At 43.0% G+C, this 24,078-nt stretch overlaps 1 protein-coding gene across 11 annotated transcripts in view; it reads right to left on the bottom strand.

Annotated features, from left to right (window-relative positions):
* CLASP1 (cytoplasmic linker associated protein 1) overlaps positions 1 to 24,078 on the bottom strand; it is a 272,484-nt gene that overhangs the window by 94,415 nt on the left and 153,991 nt on the right. For 5 of the 11 annotated variants that reach the window (XM_053214873.1, XM_053214874.1, XM_053214875.1 and 2 more), the window contains exons 14-21: positions 23,333 to 23,403; positions 19,493 to 19,552; positions 12,584 to 12,661; positions 10,490 to 10,657; positions 9,840 to 9,889; positions 8,932 to 9,102; positions 7,116 to 7,163; positions 6,613 to 6,636 (exon numbers count right to left, since the gene is read on the bottom strand). In XM_053214873.1, the coding sequence (XP_053070848.1) occupies positions 6,613 to 6,636; positions 7,116 to 7,163; positions 8,932 to 9,102; positions 9,840 to 9,889; positions 10,490 to 10,657; positions 12,584 to 12,661; positions 19,493 to 19,552; positions 23,333 to 23,403 (670 nt within the window). The remainder of the gene's footprint in view (positions 1 to 6,612; positions 6,637 to 7,115; positions 7,164 to 8,931; positions 9,103 to 9,839; positions 9,890 to 10,489; positions 10,658 to 12,583; positions 12,662 to 19,492; positions 19,553 to 23,332; positions 23,404 to 24,078) is intronic. The other 6 variants (XM_053214876.1, XM_053214878.1, XM_053214880.1 and 3 more) reach the window with 2 other exon arrangements.

Genomic DNA, 24,078 nt, shown 5'->3' with positions numbered 1-24,078 from the left:
GTTCCCAGCTTTATTCGTATGTAAACCCTGGCTTTCTTTTGTGGGTAGTCTCTTGGTCCCTCTGGCTGCTTCTATTACCTTCTTCCTCAAGCTGTGGTGTCACCATCTGCCTTGCTTGGGGTTTGCTGGGTTATCTGAGTCTGTGGTTTAGTGTCTTTCACCGATTCTGGAGAACTCTCAGCTACCACCTCTTCAGATGCCTCTGTCCCATTCTCTGTTAAATGTCTTTACCGTCTTCCACGTGACTTGATGTCTCTGTCACATTTCACAACTCTCCCCTTCTGCACTGTGCTCTGGACAGCACTTCCTGTCTTGAGTTCAGGAGTTCTCCCTTCATCTACATGGATTCTGCTGCTCAACTTATCCACTGAGTTGTTGGTTTTAACAGTTTACTATATTTTCATTTTCAGAAGATCCAACTGTTCTTCAAAACCTACTTGGTCATTCTTTATAGTCTACAGCTCCTTTTGCATGTCTTTCCAAATTTTTTTTTTATTTCGTGAAATGAAAGGATTCCTTTTCTTGGAACCTTGTAGGAATTCTTTAAGATCCAGATTGAAGTTGAATTCTTCCAAAGAGGATTAATGTTTGCTCCTGCTAGTGTCCTGTGGACACAAGCAATCCACAGCCACTTTAATATCATTTATCTATTTGGGTTTTTCGGATCACAAAGACCACAGTGTAAATTCTGATCAAAAAACTGTGTGAAGGTGTAATTTACAGTTGCAAATTATCAGGGAAGATTACTTTCCCCCTGTAGCCAGTATAAAGATTGAGTTAACTTCCTGGACACCAGTGATGACCAGGTCTTGGTCTGTCCTTCACCTCCTGTCCTCCCATGTCCTGCATACCCATTGCAGTAAATGCCCCAAATCTCTGACATTCAGTCAAAGACCTCAAGGTACAAGCCAGCTTGGACCCTCACCTGCTAGGGTTTCTGTTTAGGTCTGGGGATTCACTGTTTTTATTCCATATCAGTGATGTGTCCTCAACAAGGAGGATTGTTCAGACTACTCAATTCTACATAATGCTAAAAAAAAAAATTTCTTATTTCTCTTAAACATTTAATTATTTCATATTACATAAAAGGTCCTTAAGTCTTGAAGGACTGAATATGTTTGTATTCTTGGGGTGCCTGTGTGGCTCAGTCAGTTGAGTGCCTGGCTTCGGCTCAGGTCAGTCTGTGGGTTCGAGCCCCACATCGGGCTCTGTGCTGACAGCTCAGAGCCTGGAGCCTGCTTTGGATTCTGTGTCTCCCTCTCTCTCTGCCCCTCTCCCTTGCGTACTCTGTTTCCCTCTCTCTCTCAAAAATATATAAACATTAAGAAAAAAAAATTTTTTTTATGGGTAAGGGGCACTAAGATATCTACTCCTGAAATCATTGTTGCAGTATATACTAACTAATTTGGATGTAAATTTAAAAAAATAAAAAATTAAATTAAAAAAAATTTTGTTTTAAGTATGTTTGTATTCTTTTTCTCTGCTGCTTCTCACTCATTATAGATGCACTTATAGCTTAAGAGCTCACACTTGGCAGGTTTTAATCTGTGGGAATCCCAAGGAACCAGATTTGAGGGTCTTCCTCTGTAGAAGTTCACCGTTCCTGTCAGGCGCCCTTGAGGGCTAGAAACGCAGACCACTTGACTTCATCAGACACCACAGGTTAATAAAAACTGAAGGTACAGCTTGCAGGAGAACAGAGCTCAGTTACAAATTGGGGGGCTGGTTTTTTTCCCCCTACCTAAAGCAGAGTCAAGAGCTACCGTGTCAACCTGAAGATAAAGAGGTTTTGCTCCTAGCCCACCTTGTCACGGATTTATAGCACCTTGACAATGCTGCCTCGACACCAACCTTACCTGTCACCTGGGGGAACACAGCGGCTTGATTCCATCTGCCCCAGGGACTCACATGAGTCACTAAGACCTCAGGGCACCCTTAAAATCAATTTCAGGGAATTAAAAGGGCCTTTTTTGTGTTGTATTCAGATACAGATTTCTTTTGTAAAGAGAAGGCTGTTGGTTCGTTTGGTTCACTGTATTAATTGATGATATTATAAAGAGATGATACAAAATACCCTTTGGTCTTTAAGAAAAACAAAGTCTATTCAATAAACGCAACGAAGAGTAAAACTATACTTCACTTCTACATTATGACCTGTTATTGACATTCATGTTCATTCATACTGTGTTATGACAGAGACAGAGAGTGAATAGACATGGAAGAAAAATAATGTAAGATAAACAGAAATCAGAGATAGAGGCACCCAGGTGCCTCAGTCAGTCCATCATCCGGCTCTTGATTTCAGCTCAGGTCATGAACCCAGGGTTGTGGGATCAAGCCCCGTGTTGGTCTCTGTGCTGAGCATGAAGCCTGGTTGAGATTCCTTCTCTCTCTCTCTCTCTCTCTCTCTCTCTCTCTCTCTCCTCTGTGTGTGTGTGTGTGTGTGTGTGTGTGTGTGTCTGCCCCTCTCCCCCTCCTACACTCTCTCTAAAATAAAATTATAAGAATAATAATTTTAAAATAAAATGAAAAAGAAGAGTTTAATAGAGAACTGTCCAACAGAAAAAAAAGTTCTGGAGCTGGACAACAAACAAACTCACCCACCCCAAGAAAAGCAGACCTAGAAGAAAACAAAGAATTGGAGGAGGACAGCCTTTGACTTTCATGCAATATGTGAAACAGAACAGCCATACCGAGTGGCTTTTTAATAAAGCTGCTGGAGAATTTCTTTCCATCACACTTCCATTCTTGCAGAAGAGCCCTCAAAATGGGAAACAAAACCTGTGCACCCGGTTTAACTTGCAGGCATGGTTTTCCTACATTTAGTCCAAGGCAATTAAACAATCATGATCGGGGGGGGCTGTGTGGCTTAGTTGGTTGGGACTCCCGACTCCTGATTTCGGCTGAAGTCGTGATTTCACGGATTGTGAGATGGAGCCCCGTGTCCGTGTGCACTCTGAGCACAGAGCCTGCTTGGGATTCTCTCTCTCCCTCTCTGTCTCACCCTGCTTGCATGCGTGCACTTCACACACGCTCTTCCTCAAAATAAACAAACATTTAAAAAAAAATCACCTATCAGATAGTCTCAAGTCACTAGGGTTTCTGTCCCCCTTATGATAGTTGCAAAATTTCAGGCAATTCTCAATTTAGAGGTTATCCAGATTAAAAGGTCTTCTAGGTAAATCTCCATCATCACACAGGGGCATTCTGGCATATGTGTCCATTTTACAACTCACAGCTTCCAGGCATAATTAAACCGACCTCAACTTATTCATAAGTGGTATTTTTGATGAAATCAAAATTTGGGAAGTTGACCACTTATAAATTCTCTTACCTACAAGCACTTCTCCCAAAGGAACAACTCTCCTCATATTTTTTAGCGATAAAACTAAAAGAATCTGGGGCGCCTGGGTGGCGCAGTCGGTTAAGCGTCCGACTTCAGCCAGGTCACGATCTCGCGGTCCGTGAGTTCGAGCCCCGCGTCAGGCTCTGGGCTGATGGCTCAGAGCCTGGAGCCTGTTTCCGATTCTGTATCTCCCTCTCTCTCTGCCCCTCCCCCGTTCATGCTCTGTCTCTCTCTGTCCCAAAATAAATAAATAAACGTTGAAAAAAAAAATTAAAAAAAAAACAAAACTAAAAGAATCTCAGCACTCTTTTACTCCAATAGACAAACACATATTTTTTTCATTGTGTAAAAAAGCCAATCACTTGGAAGTCAGAGTTCTTGGAATAAATATATAAGTGATACCAAATGTTTGATTTCCCAATGAAACTGAACTAAAATTTAAATTCCCTTTCCTAAAGAGCAAACAAGGCTACGTCGCTTTTATTCCATAATCTTAAAATCACTGGTAGTTAAGCATGGCCTTGGACTTAATAACATAGGATCATCTATCCTCTGAAACGATCAATAAGTCATCAGCTCCCACTCATTGGAGCCATTGGAGCCTGGTAACTTTTCATTTAAAGGTATGTGTTCTGGGAAAAAAAATATGAACAAGGCATTTCCTAAGTACAATAGCTAAAACAAAAAGGCCCCCCAAAACCCAAAAACAAACAACCACAAAAAACAGTAGTAGATGGGAATGTACTCATTTACCACAAGCGTAGCATCTCATCACAGACTCATCCCACGAGTGCCAAAACCAATGACATGAATGCTTCTTTCTAAAATCCCCCAGATTATTCAAACGTGATGGGGAAATAAACTTTTGTCCAGAAGATGAGGTTCTGTGGGCTCTTCCCCAAAAATGTTTTCTGACTAGTTATAAATGTGAGAAAGGCTACTTGATGTGTATGATTAAAAAAAAAACTCCCAAGTAGATGTATTTTTCTCCATTCCCACACTAACAAAGTTGCTGGAATTCAAATGCATTATCTGAATTTCGAATTTAGAGCATCCAACTATTGATTCCAAGTCATAGCTTTGTCTCCTAATGATGAAAGCACTTGTCCCTTCTTGCTCTGGGAGCTAGACAGGAAAATAATTTCATAGGCTTATTAACAAATTTTAAAAAGGACCGCGATGATTCCAAAAATTCAGATAGAAAACTCAGGCCCAGCGTGATATTTACTGCTGCCTTTTTCTAATATCTGTGTGCAGCTCTTTTGAGAACCACCACTAGGCCTCACTGCTCAAACAGCCAGGGCGTCTGTAGCGCTGGAGTCTGTGGCCCACCAGCACTGTGTCCTTTCTGTCTCACGGGCACTCCAAGCCCGAGGCACTGATGTCCGGCTCTCAACAGCCTGCACAGCCCTGGGACACAGAGAAAAAGGCTCACCGGCTACCCTCACTAAGCTTGTCTTCCGTCAGATTCTGAACCGTCTACGACGAAGGCCCCCATCTCATTCTCCCACTTCTACCGGAAGGGGAACCAGAAGGAGCCTCCTCGTTCTTGGTCTCCTGCACAATAACGGAGTAGGTAATCTTCTGACCTTGCTCTGCACTGGTAAAAAGAAAACTGATAAAAAGAAATAAAAGTGAAAAATTCCTAGCGCTGGGGAGAACAGCAGGCTGATTTCAAGTCTTATCACACAGGCATATAAAATTAGAGCATCTGGAAAAAAAATACAACCCCCTTGGAACATCTTCACTTTCCACTTCATCTACATTACAGAATTCCACTCTCCGCCTCTCTTACACCTACGCCGAGGAAATACGTACGATCATGTTGCTGGGAAGGAGAAATGTAAGATCACTTGTTACAGGCTAAAAAATGCAGTCACCGCCAGCCCTCTGTCGTCTGCTCTCACAAAGGAGGTCCTCACTGTGACATAGGCTTCTTGTCCACTTTCACCTGGGAAACTTTTCACCTCACACACTTGTCCAACCCAAAGAACCACCACTGACTGGGGCTTACTGAAAATTCAGATTCTGTTGCCCCTTCCAAACTTGATCCGAATTTTCAGGAGGAAGGACCCAGGACTCTGTGTCTTTAGTACGTTGCAGGTAATTTTTATGAGGTAAGTTTGAAGAACACTGACCTTGGGACTATGCCCATCTTTAAAAAAATTCCATTCTGAGTTTTTCCTTTATGAGTCCCTGAAGAAGTAGCGTATTGATTAAAAGTGCTCTGAGCCGCACACATAAGGATAAAAGCCAGCCCACTGAAGGCTAGCCTTTTGGAGCTGCTAAATAAGGTATGACAGTAAACTAGCAACTGCTAAGTGTTAAATCTCAGGCTGAGGGTTGGTGGGTCTAAGCCACTATCTTAAGCATGTGAGGTTCCTCTAAATTTCAATGATTTGAGGCATTATCCTGCTCTCCGGGTAGAGGCTGCACAAAGGGACGGTGTTGCCTAGCATGTGCTAATCCAAGAGCTAGACAGGCCAAAATGGTTACGTCTTAAAGTCAAAAGACAATGCAAAATCAGGAGAAAACTTCCAGAGAATGGCATAAAAAGAAACCAAAGGGGATATGGATGTGTGTGTTTCGTTCACCATGCCAGAGCCCATGTGGAGCGCAGAACGTGACACATTTAATACATGGAAGGCATTTAATACACGGTTGATGAGGGGAAGACTGAGGGTCAACAAATGAACGGGTATGTGTCAGTGATACAAATAAAAATGACATCACATGACTCAGTAGCATCTATAGGAAAGAGAAAAGTTATTTTTTAAAAATTTCGATCAATTACCTGGTAGAAAACCTTTACCGGCCTTTTGACCTAAGTAAATGACACTGAATTTATTTTCAAAACAGGAGAGGCCCACAGAAGCACAAAGGTAAAGAGAGGAAGAAAGAGAAGGGAATGAAAGCTGCGAAGGGGGTGCTTCGGGAATACCAAGATCTGAGAGCAGTAGCCCCCGGGCACGGCAGCACCCAGTACCCGGACAAGGCTCCTCCCTGGGGCAGGCCGGGCGCCGGAAACCACGGACAGCACACGAGTGACAGATTCACCAGAACCACGACAGGACAAGGAGGGCGAGGAGAACTCAGGTAGGGGGGAGGCAGAGAGGCAGGGAGACAGAATGAAGAAGAGTGGAGGGAGCGTGCAATGCGTCATGCAGGGACCTCGGTGGGGGCGAGTGGGCACCAGGCAACACTCAGTGAGCACACAGGACAGGTGAAGGCGAGACACACCCCAGTCACAGAAACAAACCGCTTACCCTCCGCTTTAGTGGAAGTACCGTCTTTAAGCAAATTAAAAAACAAGGGAGGGGATAACAGGGAACAGTTAGTAACATTAAAAAAAAAAAATTAAAAAGCAGAATGTTATTAGCTACTAAAAAAGCAGAAGTACAATTTAAAATAAAATCAAAAAAGAAACAAGTTCAACAGCAAAGCAGATTCTGAAGCAAGTACGTGTGCCTCCGATTATCGGCTTAGTAGAATGTTGCTTTTGCTTTTGGAAAACAAGCTAAAAAATGTCAACCCAGGGTAGCGCCTCAGTTGATACACTGTTGGGCTTTTGTTTTAGCCAACCCTCATCCTCTCAGAGTTTCTTTTTCTTAGAACCAAGTACCAGCAGAATAAGGGGGGGAAACCAAAAGCTAAAGTACTGAAGAGTCCCCCAAAGAACAGAGGCAGAGAGGAAGCTGAGAGAAGCTAGCTCTAGCAATGACGCCTACCCAACTACACGGTGAGCGGCAGAAGCTGTACAGCAGGGTACCTGAGTCATGGCCTACGGACTCCATATCTTCCCTCATGTGTCTGGACTCTAGAAGTTCGGAAAAGGATCGTCAGCTTTAATGCTACACTTCCGCACGGATATAATGTGCCGACCTAAGTAGTCATCATTAACAATTTCTCAGTAGGATTATGCTCAACTTCCCAGGTTTTTTGTTGTGTTGTGGTTTTGGACACGAAACAAGTGGAGGCAGGGTTCTCGGAAATGCTGAGAGAGTGGGAACATTCCGGCCTGTTACCTGAAGAGCTAATGCTAGGCTGAAAATGTATCCTCAGTTGCTTGTAAAAGGTCCATTTGTATCGTCAGACCGAAAGACCTGGGTGCTTTTGCTAGCACTGAGGGAAGTCTACATGGTCCATATTAAAATATCCAAGGTATGCACAGAAAAAACAAAGACTACAGAGTCCTCTAAAAGACCGTTTTTACTCAAGTGCTCAAGCAGCGAAACAAATTCTAACTACAGATACTCAAGGTGGATCAAATGTATTGAAACACGGGTACATATTTAAAAACGGAACTCAAATGAACAGAGCTACCCCACCCTGGGAGAGAGCTGTTCTGACGTCCCCCTTACTGGATGACTACGTACCAACCTAATGTCATAAACACTGCAATGTAATGTTACGGTAGTGAAGCGATGGGAAGGGAGAGCACTTACTGGGCTTCTTTCCAATCAAAAGTACCCGTGTTTGAGGGGTTTGCCGAGAGAAAACAAGACCGACTTAACAAACATTCCAGAACACACTCCTTTCACGTTCTCACGTGCTTAGCACAATCCGTTTTTTTCACCTTACGGGGTAATCGCTTACAAAGGACTTTTATTAAATTATTTAATTTATCCCTCTCGTGTGTCTGAGCTGGGTGACGATCTCCACAACTAATTAGGTAGAGAAACCAGATGCAGAGACTGCATGGCCTGTTCAAGGTTAGCAAGCTAATAAACGGCAGCCCAGTAATCTCCCCTTGGCGCTCTAGCCTGTGACTCCGTGCTCGGAACACCTTGAGAACGTCAGTTTTGGAACAGACTTTGGAATCGGTTTGTGAACCAATTCAGTCTCAATGTTTCATGAAATTTTAATTGTACGTGTTCAGTCTCCACCAGAGTCCCCAGGTTCTGGGTTGAACGACTTTGCTCTAACAAAAATAAGATGAAGTCAACTATCAGCCCTACACACAGGTGTTCATTTGCTGAAAAAACTGAGAAACTGACCTACCATTCTGCCAGATATAAATTTAATAATGTTTCAAAAAGTCCTTTGGGCTATTGTTAAGAGTAGGTACAGTCTCCTCCTGGCACTCTTCTGAGGAATATGGTTATGCTGGCCAGTAAGTCACCACATTTCTCTAGAGATGCCCCTTGCTCTCGCCCCCCAATCCTGCACCTCGGCCACTCCGGTCAGATTCCCGAACTGGGAAATACCGAATCACAGTGACTGTCTTCAGCGAATCCCTCAGGAAACCGTTCTGGCTCTGCCCCACCCACGTCATGAGGCAATGTGGGAGGTGACAAGGCGCTGGCTGGGCTGCCACGAAGGGGAAAGTGAAGCTGGGGGTGGCTCTGTGTGACGCACCACGTGAACACCTAGGTACTTACTCGTCCAGAGAAAGGGAACACTCAACAAAGGGTGGCTGGTAACCAGCAGGAAATGCACAGAGCTACTTATACTTAAAAATCAGGCCTGCAACAGTGAGAATTTCCTCAATGACGGTGTTTTGTAATTTGCTAAGCAAATCTGAGCAGGGCTAAATGTCATCTCAAACAGCAAAACCGGGGGAAAGGTGGCGGGGGTCTGGTTACCTAAGGATGCGTAGGACCCCGGAGGCAAGGCTGCTGCAGAGCTGAAAGGCGTAGCACCCGAGGCCGATGAGACCTTGGACTTGGCACTGGCTGCTGCGTTCACGTCAATATCGCTTCGAGACCGCTGGAGGGACCCGGTCGTTGACACGGATTTGGTGCTGACCGTAGAAGCTTGAGTGGGGAAGGAGGAAACATCAGTAAGGACCACACGACAACCGTAAACATACATCGTCACAACTTGTTTGGCTTTTCCTATCAAATTTTAAGGAAGGCTGGAGTGCGTGCACACTGACCACAGTTTCTCCTGGTCACTGAAGACAGAATTCAGCCACCGCTGAAGAACCACAAGCACACACACCCATTACACTTATTTTCTTGTGATCGACTATAAACCCCAAAGAAATGGACCCTATCTCTGGGTAATGTGAGAAGTGAGACCATGAAGAAGCGCCCACACGTGGACAGTTCCTGCACGCTGTGGCCTAGGCGTGCACTCTCAGACACCCTCCCGCTCCCGGGGAACATTCCACTCTCCCACCTCGAACAGCCGCTATCCCGCTGCTGTTGCTCAAAGCTTCACACATTGTCCCTAGTCTCCTGTCAAGTGACCAGAGCAAAGCAGCACTATTTGGGGAGGGATCCACATGCTGGAGGGAGGTGGGAGAGGAAAGGTCACAGGGCTCCACTTCCACCTGCCCAAGGCATCCTCAGCGTGGGTTCCTCACAGCCCTCAGCCCCTGGGACAGCGGGGCTCTACTCAGTCCAGCAGGAGCGCTGCGAGAGTGCCCTCTGCAAACCTGAGGGGCACCTGCAAGCAGGTCACCAGCTTCCAGCAACCAAGCAGCCTCTGGGAGCCGCACAGAAACAGGCCTCCCCAAGACCACCTTCTCCACGGCCGTCAGTCTTACCTCTAGAGGTGGTGCTCCCGGTAGGACTTCTTTTGGCAGAGAGTGGCCGACTGAAAAGTATACACGCATTTATTATTATCCAATGAGCACTCCATCTGCGTTCACACAAGTACAGTCTACAAAAGGAGACTAGGAGGATGAAGGAATCATTGCAGACTTTTCAGGATTTCTCAGGTAACTGGGACCACAATCTTATCAATCCCCAATTTTGAACAAAGCTTTAGCATTATAGACTGGACTATCTTCCAGACATACAGAGAGAAGTCGTGGCTAGAGACAGAAGTTAGAAACACAGCGCGAGGATGGTAATACATTCACTCCCAGGTGCCGAACACCCTCCCTTTCCAGACTTGTCTCCAAGTTAACATTCACATTCTCTTAGAAGACCCTTTCAAGAATTCACTTATTCGACTCCAAAGCCGTATTCTGGGACTGCCATGTAAATTTCACTAAACACGGCTATGGCAGAGACCGAGGCGCCCTACTCCTTACCATTCCCCTGGTATCTTACGTAGCAGAACCTGTCTGAAGTAAGGGGAGATTAGCACAGGCACGTATATGTAAAAACACAGCTGGCATTTGTGTTCTCATGTAGCAAACCTTTAAACCTAAAAGCTCACACTAACGAGAAGCATGGCTGAAGTGCTTACTTTAGACTCTCTTGAGAGCTTGAGGACGAGCGGTCGGACTGAGGCAGAGACACGATGCTGTCCGAGTTCTTCAGGTGGGACTGCAGGGCTTTCTGGTAGGAGGACTCCAAGGTGTGGTACAAATGCTCTGCTTCTCTGCTGAAGTGACTGTGGAAACCCCAGTAGCACCTAGGGAAGACACACAGCGTGCCGCACGGTCAGGATCACGTGGGGCTTGCGCCCAGCTCTGCAGCCCAGCATGTGACGCGGTCAAGGACTAGCATCCTCGGGGTGCTGCTACCAGGAGCGACACAGGACCAGGAAGGGAGAGTGAACAAAGGGGGCCGGGTATGGATCCTGCCCGCACAACTTACTGGCTCTTCTGACACTGGACAAGTTACCTGACTTCTCTGAATCGAGTCTCATTTACAAAATGCAAACTAAAGGGCTGAACCTTAGAGAAGATGGAGCTTAAACACCCAGAACTAGACCCAGAACATGGAGGGCACTCATCAGTGGCAGCTCTTCCACACGCTGCTCGACACTCATCGACTGGAGGTGTTTACAGTTGCCTTAGATGATGTACAACAGAGAGGCGCAGAGATGCCCGCAGCTACTTGAAATCCGTATTGCAGTGTGACTAAAGAAGCAGAAAAAACCAGGGAGGGAATATACATGCCAGGATAAAAGCCGCTGAAGTGGGTGACTAACGAATCCATTCCTAATAGTTGTGAGCAACTATTAACTAGGGCCCTGATTTTGGCAAGAACTACCCAAGCTGAGATTATGGTAAGCGCTTCAGTGATTCAAGGAGGTCCTCCGAAGACCTCAGAAACCAGGAGGATGGAACGTGACTGAGGGAGCAGTCACGGAGCAACACAGACTTGAGGAGGATGTACGAGTGCAGCTAAATAGAACAGTAACGTTCCAGGTGAGGAATAACAGACTGCCTGTGTCAAGGAGAAGAGCCGGGCACTGTGAAGGCACAGAGAAAACTCCACGGGTGCAAAATTCACAGCACTCACCTACACACTGCCCGAGACAGAGGAAGTCTCACCATCTGACCCGTGGGTCACAAGGACACGATTCTGCCCAGGGGAGCACAGAATGCACGGCCACAGCCACAGGACGGGAGCGTTACCAGCCCTAATGGCAAAACTGCCTCGATCGTGGGATGGTGAGTGTGCGTCCCCACTGCGTCCCATCACCCGCCTGCCCCTCACCACGCTCACACTTCCAGAGCAGCCACCTGACACCTGCAAAGATGCCCTCTCAGGTGAAGGGTCCCAGGGCCCATAATTTTTCAAGGGAAATCAAAAGGTCCCTGGGGATTATGACCTGGCTTTTAACAGAGCCTAATGAGTAAGTCTGAGCATGCAAACAAGTGCTTTGCAGATTCATGTAATAATTTCTCATAAATTTAAAAAGGAGCATTTTATTGTGTGCCTCAGTCCTGTTTATACTCAAATAATATCACTCAGTCTCTTAGGTCTGGGCACCGAGCAACCTTCTAAGCAGAAAAATAGAGAAATATTGTGAAAAGGCTTTTGGGGTCATATTTAACAGTCATGAATAACAAAACATTATTCATGTAACTTAACAAATGTTTTTTTAAGTTTTTATTTATTTATTTTGAGAGGGAGAGCACTAGCAGAGGAGAGACAGAGAGAGAAGAAGGGAGAGGATCCTAAGTAGGCTCCGGGATGTCAGTGCAGAGTCTGACGTGGGGCTCGATCTCACAAACTGTGAGATTATGACCTGAGCCAAAATTAAGAGTCAGACTCTTAAACAACTGAGCAACCCAGGCGCCCCATTTAACGAATTTTTAACAAGGCAATCTAGGGGCTCCTGGGTGACTTTGGTTCAGGTCATGATCCCAAAGTTCACAGGTTGGAGCCCCACGTCAGGCTCGGTGTCGACAGCTCAGAGCCTGGAGCCTGCTTCGGATTCTGTGTCTCCCTCTCTCTCTGTACCACACCACCCCTCAGCTTGTGCTGTGTCTGTCTCTCTCTCAAAAATACATAAAAATTTTTTAAAAAATAAGGCAATCTAAACAACACATCTGAAACATAAAAATAGTGAATTAAAAACAAATGGTATACAACAAACACTTACTTTCTGGCTTCTATCCTTGCTTCGGAATCGGCATCGTGTATTCCCTTCTTTATTGTTTCGGCTAATACTGATATGTGTCTAGAAATTTAGGAGAGAAAGCAGTGATCATCCTTAACATGTGGTTTTATGCAGATGAAATCAGGTGTGAAAATTACAAAATGGCATCGTGGCTTTGTGCCCAGTTAGCCAACTATCACGCAGAGTAGAAAATCCAAGCGCTCCCTTCTCGGCAGCTCTAACCTCTACCTCTGTCCCGGTCCCCCCACCTCCACCCTCCACCAGCTGCCCCTATCTACCTACCCTGTGGGCGAGATTGTTAAACAATGGCTGACTTTTTTCACACCACACTAATTTAGCTCCATCTTTTATGAACCCAACCAGTAAGACTCTACTTTACCACGGTCAGAACTAGTTTCTACAGAAATCATGAGGTAATAATAACCTTAATATGAGGAGGCTACCCACATCACATTTCTATAAACACAATGTTTTCTTCAAGTTCCACTGTGTAAAATGAAATAATTTTATAAAATCATGCAACAATGTTATAAATAGGTATTTTCTTTAGTTACATTCTGCCCTAGCAGAGAAGAAATTAGTAAAGTATCTCTTTGAATGTCTAACAGCTTTTTAAGAAAAGAAAAAAAGGCTGGAATGAATTAGTCTCCTAGAACAAAGAGTAGTTACCAATCTGCCTCATGCCTCGTTCATTCAGTAAGTATTTGGCGAGTGTCTGCTAAGTGGTGGGCACTAAGCAAGGAGGGGAATGAACAAATACATAAGGCCAGATCTGAGTTCTTCACACGTGACTGTTCTACTCACAGGTCCTCACATCAGATTCCTCATTCCGATTTCCACCTCTCAATTCTAGAACTATCACTGCCTATCAAGAGATTTAAGAACAAGAAAGTACTGAAACAATGTGTGACTATCCTCTAGATTCAAGAACTTTGCAGATGAAATTTTACCTCTGGGAGGGATGGCTTTGTTTCCTCTCTGACCCCCGCAGTACAGAATAGGGCTCCCGTAAGTACTCACTTCATTAAAATTCCACTAGTACAATGATTAGTATGCTGTAAGCTTCTTGACAAACTAAGTAACATGAAAACATGGGTGGCAAAACATCATCATCTATTCTCTCCAAGTGCAACGCAGAAAGAGTAACAGGCACCTGAAATTCAAAGGAACTAAAAATGGGAAAGAATGAATCTTAAAATTAAGAGACCTGCTTCTTAAGAATTCTGCCATAATCCTACCTTTTATCTTCATGATGTGAAACTTACCACACATCAACCTGAATAAAGAGAAAACTGCTAAGTGTCTGATACAGGGGGATCAAAAAGAAAACCTTCAGATGAGTGGAACTCCTTTAAGGACCTAAGAGTTACACCTGGCCTACAAAGAGCAGCTTGGAACATTTACTTGGTTGGAACTGACATGAATGTCAGGCAGCTGGCTGAGAGCCAATAAGGAGTTAATTGTGGCTGACTTCTCGGGAAGATGGCAGAGTAGAGGACCCCAAGATCACCTCCTCCCACAGATGTAACTAGGTAACACCCACATCTGTGGAAATAACCCAGAAAACCACCTGTAGATTGGCAGACAGACTCTCCAGAGCTACGTGTAGAGAGGAGGCCACCCTGAAGAGGGCAGGAAGGGCACAGATGTGGTAGGAGCTAAACAAGCTCACCGGCTTTCCCCAAAAGGGAGAGACACTCAAGACACGCGCAAGGGAGAGGACCAAACCCTGACACCAAGCACCCCAGGCACGAGAACCCACATGAAAACCAGAGGAGCACAACTTCTTGAGTTCTTACAATCATGGGGCTTAGCACCTGAAACTTTAAACATCAGCAGGAGGTAAACAGGACACTGAGGCACCACCCTTAAAGAGTACAGCAGCCCCTCAGAGATACAGCACAGAAGCAACACTTTGAAAAATGCCTGGGGTATACAAGAGGGACGTTTCTTTACTAATCTCTAAGCATGTGCTGGGGGGCAGGAATCCTTAGGCACAAAGGAGCTAGTGGGTCCCCTGCCTAGACACACCAACACTTGGGGGAACCAGCTCAGCGCCAACACGTTCCACCCAGCTTGCTCACAGCATGTCTGCCTTCTCCTGTGGACACACCCTGTCCAGCCAAGCCTTTGGTTCCAGGTCTCTCTCCACAGCAAACCTATGCAAAACTTGTACCATAAGTCAGGCAGGAGGAAAGCAGCCCCGACAGGGATCAGCACCTCTGCAATGTGACTCCTGTCCTGGGGAAGGAGGGGAAGAAGGAAGATAAGCACACACCCAGCCAGACTGCGGCCCCAGCAGTGGGTTGGAGTCAGCTGGTCTAATGAACCCGCTAATGAAAGCTTCTCGTGGGAGAACACAAGGAAAGTGCCCGGCAGCTCGGTACCACCACCTCTCTGGCAAATGCCCAGTCCGACATGACTCAAGCCCAGGTGGCCCTGGACCGGCCCATTAACAACACAGCAATCAAATGCTGCCCACAACAGGCAGAGAGCCAATGCAGACGACTGGACTGAAAGGAAAAGCGGCTCAGCCCCAAGAGCAGGGCACACACAACACACATGGAGACACCCTTGAAGTGCCAGGTTCTGGTGAACTGGGGACACGGCACTGCAGGACACTACGGGACCTCTTCCTCATAAGGCCACTACCTTCAAAAGCAGAAGATGCAGCTGACTTCCCTAACACAAGAAACAGACACAGAGTTGGACAAAATGAGGAGAGAAAGGACTATGTCCCCAGTGTAAGAATAAGACAAAATCACAGCAAGAGACGTAAGCACAATGGAGGTAAGTAATCTGCCTAATAGAGAATTTAAAGTAATGGTCATAAAGATACTCACTGGACTTGAGAAAAGAGTGGAGGAAGTCAGTGAGACCATTAACAAAGAGAGAGAAAACATTAAAAAGAACCCATCAGAGATGAAGAGCTCAAAAAACTGAATTAAAAAATACACCACAGGGAATAAATAGTAGAATAGACGGAGCAGAAGAATGAATCAGCAACTGGGGACAGAATAATGGGAAGCAATCAAGCTGAAAAGGAGAGAGAAAAAAAAATGAGAAGACTTAGGGCACCATCAAGCATAGTAACATTTGCATTATAGGGAATCCCAGAGGAGAAAAGAGAGAAAAGGGGTTAGAAAATTTATTTGAAGAAATAATAGCTGAAAATTGCCCAAATCTGGGGAAGAAAACAGAAATCTAGATACAGGAGGTATCAAAACAACATAAGGGGGTTCACATCAAGACACTGTAATTAAAAAGTCAAAAAGAAGTGATAAAGAGTGTATTTTAGAAGTAGCAAGATAAAAGAAAACAGTTACATACAAGGGAGACTCCTTAAGGCTATCTGTTGATTTTTCAGCAGAAACTTGGCAAGCCAAAAGGGAGTGGCATGATATATTCAAAGTGCTGACAGAAAAAATTCTTCGGCCAAGAATACTCTCTCTCTTCTTTTCTCTTCTTAATGATAGCCTTGCTGCATAAAGAGTTTCCCAGACAAACAAAAGTTAAAGAAATGCATAACCCCTAAACCAGTGAACTCTTTGAATGGAAAGACCATAAGCAGGAGCAAGAAAAGTAGGAAGCACAAAAGCAGTAAAATTAATTGCATCTATAAAAATCCATCAAACGATTCACAAAATTAAAGGATATAACGTATAACACCACATACCTAAAGTGTGGAGAGAGAGGAGTAGAGACTTAAAAACTTAAGCAATCAGCAACTCTAGACTGCTATATGCATAAAATGTTATCTACAAACCTAATGGTAACCACAAATCAAAAACTAGTAATACATACACAAACAATAAAGATAAAGGAAGCCAAGTGTATTACTAAAGAAAATCAGCAAACTGTGAGAAGAGAGCAACAAAAAAAAGGAACAGAGAATCAGTACATAAACAACACTAAAATAAGTAACAAAATGGCAATAAATACATACCTATCAATAATTACTTTGAATGCAAATGGACTAACCGCTCTAATCAAAAGACACAGGGTGACAGAACAGATAAAAAAGCAAGACCCATCTATACGCTGCCTACAAGAGACTCATTTCAGATCTAAAGACACATATACACAGAAAAGTGAAGGGATGGAAAAGTATCTATCCCGCAAATGGAAGTGAAAAGAAAGCTGGAATAGCAATATTTATAATGGACAAAATAGATTTTAAAACAGCATATATCACAAAGGGATCAAGCCAACAAAAAGATATAACAATTACAAATATTTATGCACCAAACATGGGTATCAACAAAATACCCAATACAGGGGCGCCTGGGTGGCTCAGTCGGTTGGGCGGCCGACTTCGGCTCAGGTCATGATCTCACGGTCAGTGAGTTCAAGCCCCGCGTCGGGCTCTGTGCTGACGGCTTGGAGCCTGGAGCCTGTTTCAGATCCTGTGTCTCCCTCTCTCTGATCCTCCCCCGTTCATGCTCTGTCTCTCTCTGTCTCAAAAATAAATAAATGTTAAAAAAAAAAAAATACCCAATACATAAAGCAGGAAATAAGAAACATAAGGGAAGTAATCAATAGTAATACAATTGTAAAGGACTTTAACAACCCATTTATATCAATGGATAGACCATCCAAACAGAAAATCAGTAAGGAAACAGTGGCTTTAAATGGCTCATTGGATCAGATGGATCTAACATATATATTCAGAACATTCCATCCTAAAACAGCAGAATACACATTCTCTTCAAGTGCACACAGAACATTCTCCAGAGTATATCACACATTAGGCCACAAAACAAGTCTTGACAAGTTGTAAAAGATCCAGGTTATACAATACATCTTTTCCAACCTGGTTTCTATGGAACCAGAAATCAACCACAAGAAGACCCAGGAAAGAGTACAAATACATGGAAGTTAAAGAATATGCTCCTAAACAATGAATGGGTCAACCAAGAAATCAAAGAGGAAATTAAAAAATACATGGAGACAAGTTAAAATGAAAACACCACAGTTCAAAATCTTTAGGATGCAGTAAAAGCTATTCTAAGAGGGAAGTTTATACCAATGCAGGTCTACCTCAAGAAGCAAGAAAAATCTAAAATAATCAACCTAACCTTACACCTAAAGGAACTAGAAAAGCAAACAAAATCCAAAACTAGTTGAAGGATGGACATAATAAAGATTAGAGCAGAAAGAAACAAAATAAAAACTAAAAAAACAACAGAACAGATCACTGAAACCAGGAGCTAGTACTCTGAAATGATCAACAAAACTGATCAACCTTTAGCTTGCCTCATCAAAAGAAAAAGAGGACCCAAATAAACAAAACCAGAAACAAAAGAAGAAAAATAATAACTGACACCACAGAAATACAAAAGATTAGGAGAATATTATGAAAAATTACATGCCAACAAATTGGGCAACCTAGAAAAAACAGATATATTCCTAGAAATATATAACTCCCCAAAACTAAAGCAAGAAGAAATAGAAAATTTGAATACACTGATTATCAGCAATAAAACTGAATCAATAAACCAAAAACTCCCAAGAAACCAAAGTCCAGAAACCACACAGCTTCATAGGTGGATTCTACAAAACATTTAAATTAGAGTTAATACCCATTCTTCTCAAACTATTCTAAAAAACAGAAGAGGAAGGAAAGCTTCCAAACTCATTGTATGAAGCCAGCGTTACCCTGATATCAAAACCAAATAAAGACTACAAAAAAGAGAACTACAGGCCAATACTCTGACGAACACAGATGCAAAAATCCTCAACAAAATATCAGCAAACTTAATTCAATATATTAAAAAAATCATTCACCACCAGCAAGTAGGATTCCTAGGATGCAAGGGTGGTTCAATATTCACAAATCAATGAATGTGATACATCACATCGACAAGAGAAAGGATAAAAAGCCATATGATCATTTCAATGGATCCAGAAAAAAGCATTTGACAAAATACAACATCCAGTCATGATAATAAAAGATATACAATGGAATATTATTACTCAGCCATAAAGAATGAGATTTTGCCATATGTGACAACGTGGACGGATCTAGATCTAGATGTGACTATCTAGATCTAGTCACAGAAGTGAAATTAAGTCAGTCACAGAAAGACAAATACCATATGATTTCACTCAGATGTGAAATTTAAGAAACAAAACAAAGAAGAGACAAACTAAAAATCAGACTCTTTTTAAAAAATTTTTTTAAGTTTATTTATTTTTGAGAGCAACAGAGACAACACGAGTGGGGGAAGGGCAGAGAGAGTGAGAGTAAGAATGAGAGAGAGAGAGAGAGAGAGAGAGAGAGAGAGAGAGAGAATCCCAAGCAGGCTGTGCACTGCCAGCTGGATGTGGGGCTCGAACTCATGAAACCATGAGATCATGACCTGAACCGAAACCAAGAGTCAGATGCCTAACCGACTGAGCCACCCAGGCACCCCTAAAAAACAGACTCTTTAACTAGAGAGAACAAATTGATGGTTGTCAGAGGGGAGGTAGATGGGGAGATGGGGGAAATAGATGAAGGGGATTAAGAGGACACTTATCATGATGAGCGCTGAATAACGTATAGAATCACTGAATCACTATGTTGTACACCTGAAACTAATGTAACAGTATGTTACCTACACAGGAATTAAAAAATAATTAAAAAAAAAAAGTTAATTGTGGCTTTGTAGTTGGTATAGTGCACACTGGTCCACATCTCTAGGCACACAATATTGTAATCAATGAAATTCACTAAAAGTTTCTGCCAATATTAAGTGCCTCGCATCAGTAGAAATGACAAATGTAGCCATGCAAACAAATGCTTAGATTCCTTTGATTCCTACAAAAAAGCAGGTTGGACCACTTGTTGAGACATTAAATCTCAAGATTCAATTCAGAGGGGAAAAAAACAGCCAAAGAAATGCTTACCGTTCCAGTGAATGTGTCTGCCATTCTTGTAAAAGTAAATCTAAAAATTCAAAACAGCGCCTAAAGATTGTAAAGAAAAAAATATGTAATTTGGTTATTTTTATGTTAGTGAAAATAAAAGCTTTTTTTCTTCCCATGCTACTTTTTAGAACTGGCAAATTCCTTCTAATTAATGGGCTTCAAAAAATGGAACATCGAGTTGGAATCAACAGTGACTGAAAACCTAAGCAAGTAAAAGTAATCAAGCATCAATGGCGATCAGAAAGCAAATACACAAGACACAGAAGAAACAGGATACAAAAGTTCCCCTCAAATCAGGAACCGCAGCCTTGTGGCAACATTACCAAAAGGGCCTATCACTGTCATTTGTTTTTATACCACCTCAAATAATATGTTAATATAAGATGTACAAGTGCAAAAAAAAAAAAAATCAGCGTACATTATTACAGAACCAGGCGATTGCTCCTTGCATTAATTTCACAGAATGCCTTGTACAAAAGAAAAAAAAGTAAAAAATACCCTGAAAAACAAAGTGCTTTCCAAATTTTCCTAAGAAGATCCTAGGTAGTGCTTAAAATGGATTTTCCCCTAATTTACTCATCTATTTTTCTCTCTTTAATCTTTCAACATCCCTTCTTGTCAAGCCTTTTCACCTTTGTAATCTTTCTTGGTCTGATTTGTGCACGAAAACAACTCTGGTCTCATCTCCTTTGGATTACATCACTGCTTTGCATCCTACCTCTTTAGAACTTGTCAAAAGCCCAGGGTCTTTATCTCCGTGGGGGTAAATCTTAGTAGTCTTAGGAACTCATTCAAGGAAACGAGTAAGAGGGTAATTTTTCTCTAATGACCAGACTGTCGTTCCCATGATCCTCTCAATTCACAACCTCAATAACCCATATAATTAATTACTCAATAAATCTTTAATAAACCTACCCTCGATGTTAGAGATAACAACGGTAACCAAGACATAAACCAGCAAACAAGACAGACAAGGGACAGTTCCCATGTGCCACGAGCACAAGGGGGCTCTTCTTAGAACCACACAGAGCTATTCAACCCAGTCCTGGGGCTGCCAACAGTGTGCGTGTCTGCGCGTGAGTGCATGTTGGTTGTGAAGCAAACTTTCTCCAAGGAAGGACACTTACCCATACCTGCATCCTCTCTCCTCTGTCACTCTCCCCACACTGGCCCCAACCTAGGCCATGTTTATTCTACTTCTCCTCCGTTCTTCATGTCATTTCCTGGTCTGATTTTTCTTGTCTCTCTTTTTTTCTTTAACATGTGTGTATATGTTTATATTTATCTATCTCTTAGTGAATATAGCCATCTTTGGTGCTAATTTTGGTCTTAAATGCATGTTAGAACAATCTATTTAATCAAAAATATGACCTTTAAGTTAGGTTTTATTTTCCACTTTTCAGACTAACATACAAAGAAGTATTATCAATGTTGGCATTGTTTAACACATCATTATTTAAACACATCAGGTTAGAACTCGTCTCTTTTCTTTACCAACTCCTACTCATCATTCAAAATGCAACTCAATTTTCAACCTGCCTATCAAGTGTCACTGGAATATACCAGTTGGTTTTAATCACTGCTCTCTGAATTCCTAACTCCACAATACAGGTGTTGTAACTCACTCTTACACTGCTCTGCGTTACTGTTTTTAATCTCCCTATCTAAATGATATAAATTTCTCAAAGGCAGGGAGACTGTACGATCCATTTCTTACAAATTCTACAAAGCTGAGCTAGGTACAGGCTGAGGACCTAACAGAAGGACCTAACCTTTCTGAAGGCAAAGGGACGAGATGGTCCCTATTACTTCTTTCAGCATTAAGACCCATGGTTCTGACTGATACACACTCTGACTAAATGTAAGAACAGTAATCTGAGTGTGTGACTCAGAAAGTGGTAAAGGGGGAGACACTTCTACTGTCACAGTGAATGTAGGTTACTATCCGTTTAGCAGCAAAGGCCAGAATTGCTCAATTCTGTGGACTGAACAGTGTTCTCCCCAAATTCCTATGTTCCAATGCCCACATGATAATATCTGGAGATGGGGTCTTCAGATCATTAGGTTCATGCGAGTTCATGAGATGGGGGCTCTAATGATTGGGCTGGTGCCCTTCCAAGAAGAAACCCCAGAGAGCATGAGATCTCTCTCCGCCACATGAAGACACAGCAAGAAGTCAGCCAGCTGCAAGTGACCCTCATTAGAACTCAACCATGCTGGCACCCTGATCTCAGACTTCCAGCCTCCAGAACTGTGAGAAAATACACTTCTGCTGTTTAAGCACGCAGTATATGGTATTTTGTTGCCAGTTAATACACTACGCATCCTACAACAAACATCCGTTTCACCTCATCAGAGGACCTTGGCCTTGCACATTCTGAATTTCTCCTGGAAACCTAAAACAATAGTGACAATAACATCAGCAGCAGCAACAAATTCTAACAGCTGGCATCGTTTATTAAGCTTATACTAGGTGTCAAACTCCTTTACCCAATGACTGAACCCCCGGAACAGCTCTGCCCCAGGGGTACTCTTGTTCCCAGCGGGTCAGAGGATTAGTCAGTGGGAAGAGGTAATGCTTCAGCTGCAGTCTGCCAGGTTCTGAAGTTCACTACCATCCCTCTCTCCTGCTGACTTCACCCTCTCATCTCTAGAAGGAGACGCTGAACTGAAGGTCAAGGGTAGATTGCATTCCTCAGTGATATACAAGTGAGCCATGCGGTTAGAGATGAAGCTTTTTCAGTGGAAGGTGCCAATTTCTTCCTTCCTGGCTTTACAAAGGTGGATGATTCCCCTCCTCCCTCATGACTTTCACAGAGCTGTTAATAAGATGGCTATGGGGCCGCCTCACGCTTAGCAGGCTCCCCTACCGTGGAAACCCAGCAGGACCAACGTGACATACCAGAAAAGAAGGGAAATGGCGGGCAGCAAAAGTAAGCTGGGTTCCAAGCTTAGACTGAAGGGCTCTTTCACTGGGCTAGGATCGGACAAAGAACTCCAGGAATGTGGTCAAGAGACTGCTGCCCAGGCCAACCATGAATTTACCCTAGGAAGCTCCTGATACGGTCCACTGAATATCCACTGGTGTCCATGAATCCCTTCAAAATCTACATAAAATATTCTGTGTGTTTACATTTTCTGGGGAAGAGGGGCCACAGATTTTATTAGATTCTCAACAGTCAAGAACCACAGATCCCAGATAGAAGAGGCCCTACTCCTGGGATGTGATCTATGGCAGCTCATGTGGACACACTAGGCAGGGACTTGGGAACAAAGGGCTAGCTAGCTACGGTATCTCCTGGATAGTGGGTCTCTCTCTTAGTTGGGATTCAGCATCTCAGAAATCACTGTCAGAAGACAGAGACAACATATACCTCCTCCTACCCATGTCAATAGTAAAGAACTACCGTTAATTTTTATAATGTTTTTTTTTTTCCTTGTGTGCAATTACGACTTTCATTCAGAGAAGGGGTATACCAACAATTTAAGTAGAGGGACTATCTTAGAAAAAATGTACAGGCCATCTTCTACCTCACTCTCTCCAGAGCCCCCTTTCATAAACTCACACACAGACACACATGTTCTCTCTCTCTCTCCCTCTCCTCTCTTTCTCACATACACACAAAATAATGGAGGTTGTCCAAATTTATGTTCCAGACTATGTAGATCACGATCCCTCAACCCAAAGCCATTTACTGCAGTGATCTTAAAATAATTTTAACATCTCAAACATGAATTTGTTTCCATGAACGGAAGCTTGGAACTTATTTTGGTTTTTAAACAATTCAAAAATAATGAGGAAGCTGTTTAAAAATTTACCTTCTAACTGCGACAGACTTAGAGGTACAGTTGCTTGTTATGACAGGTATTAGCCTAGGGATGTGTGTGTGCTGCAGAGAAGAACAGAAACGGAGGTGAACACCTGAAAATACAAAACTAAAAACTAAGACAACCACTTCATTACTAAACTACCTAAAGCACATAAATATTCAGATTAGAATGTGGCTGAGCTTAAAAAGGAAAAAAAATTTCACTGGATATTGCCAAAGGCCATGACAAAATTCACAGAGCCTGAACAGACCAGCCGATGATATGTAAATAAATCTAACAGCAAAACAAATGACTGGTGGGAAGTCTAAATAATCCGGCAGTGGAGATCTAAGTGAGTTCAATAGCGGTCAGCAGAGCAACGTGTTTTGATGCTGTTTCAATGGGAATGTTCAATGATGGCTTTGGGTTTAATATTTCAAGTAGGCAGTGCAAACAGAACTAAAAATAATACAACTAAGTAACCCACAATGATTTAATCAGGAATATTCTGGATAGGTTTTAGCATCACCACGTCCCAGTTTCAAGGGTGGCCTCTGGGGAAAAGGGACTTGAAGGTGGGGAGAAGGTGATGTGGAGAATGTTCATTTTAAGCCTTTGTGAGCTATTAGGTTTTACTGGGAACGTGTATATAAATTACTTGGATAATTATTTAAATTTAAATTTAAATAATGAGTGTTTAGAAACCTGAAAAGAGTATTTTGTTCCTGGGCTTAAACACAAGTAATTAAATAAAA

This window comes from Acinonyx jubatus, chromosome C1, assembly GCF_027475565.1.
Source record: "Acinonyx jubatus isolate Ajub_Pintada_27869175 chromosome C1, VMU_Ajub_asm_v1.0, whole genome shotgun sequence".
Taxonomy (NCBI): Eukaryota; Metazoa; Chordata; class Mammalia; order Carnivora; family Felidae; genus Acinonyx; species Acinonyx jubatus.
The sequence above is the reverse complement of the archived record's forward strand: the minus strand, read 5'-3'. Positions and strand labels throughout refer to the sequence as shown.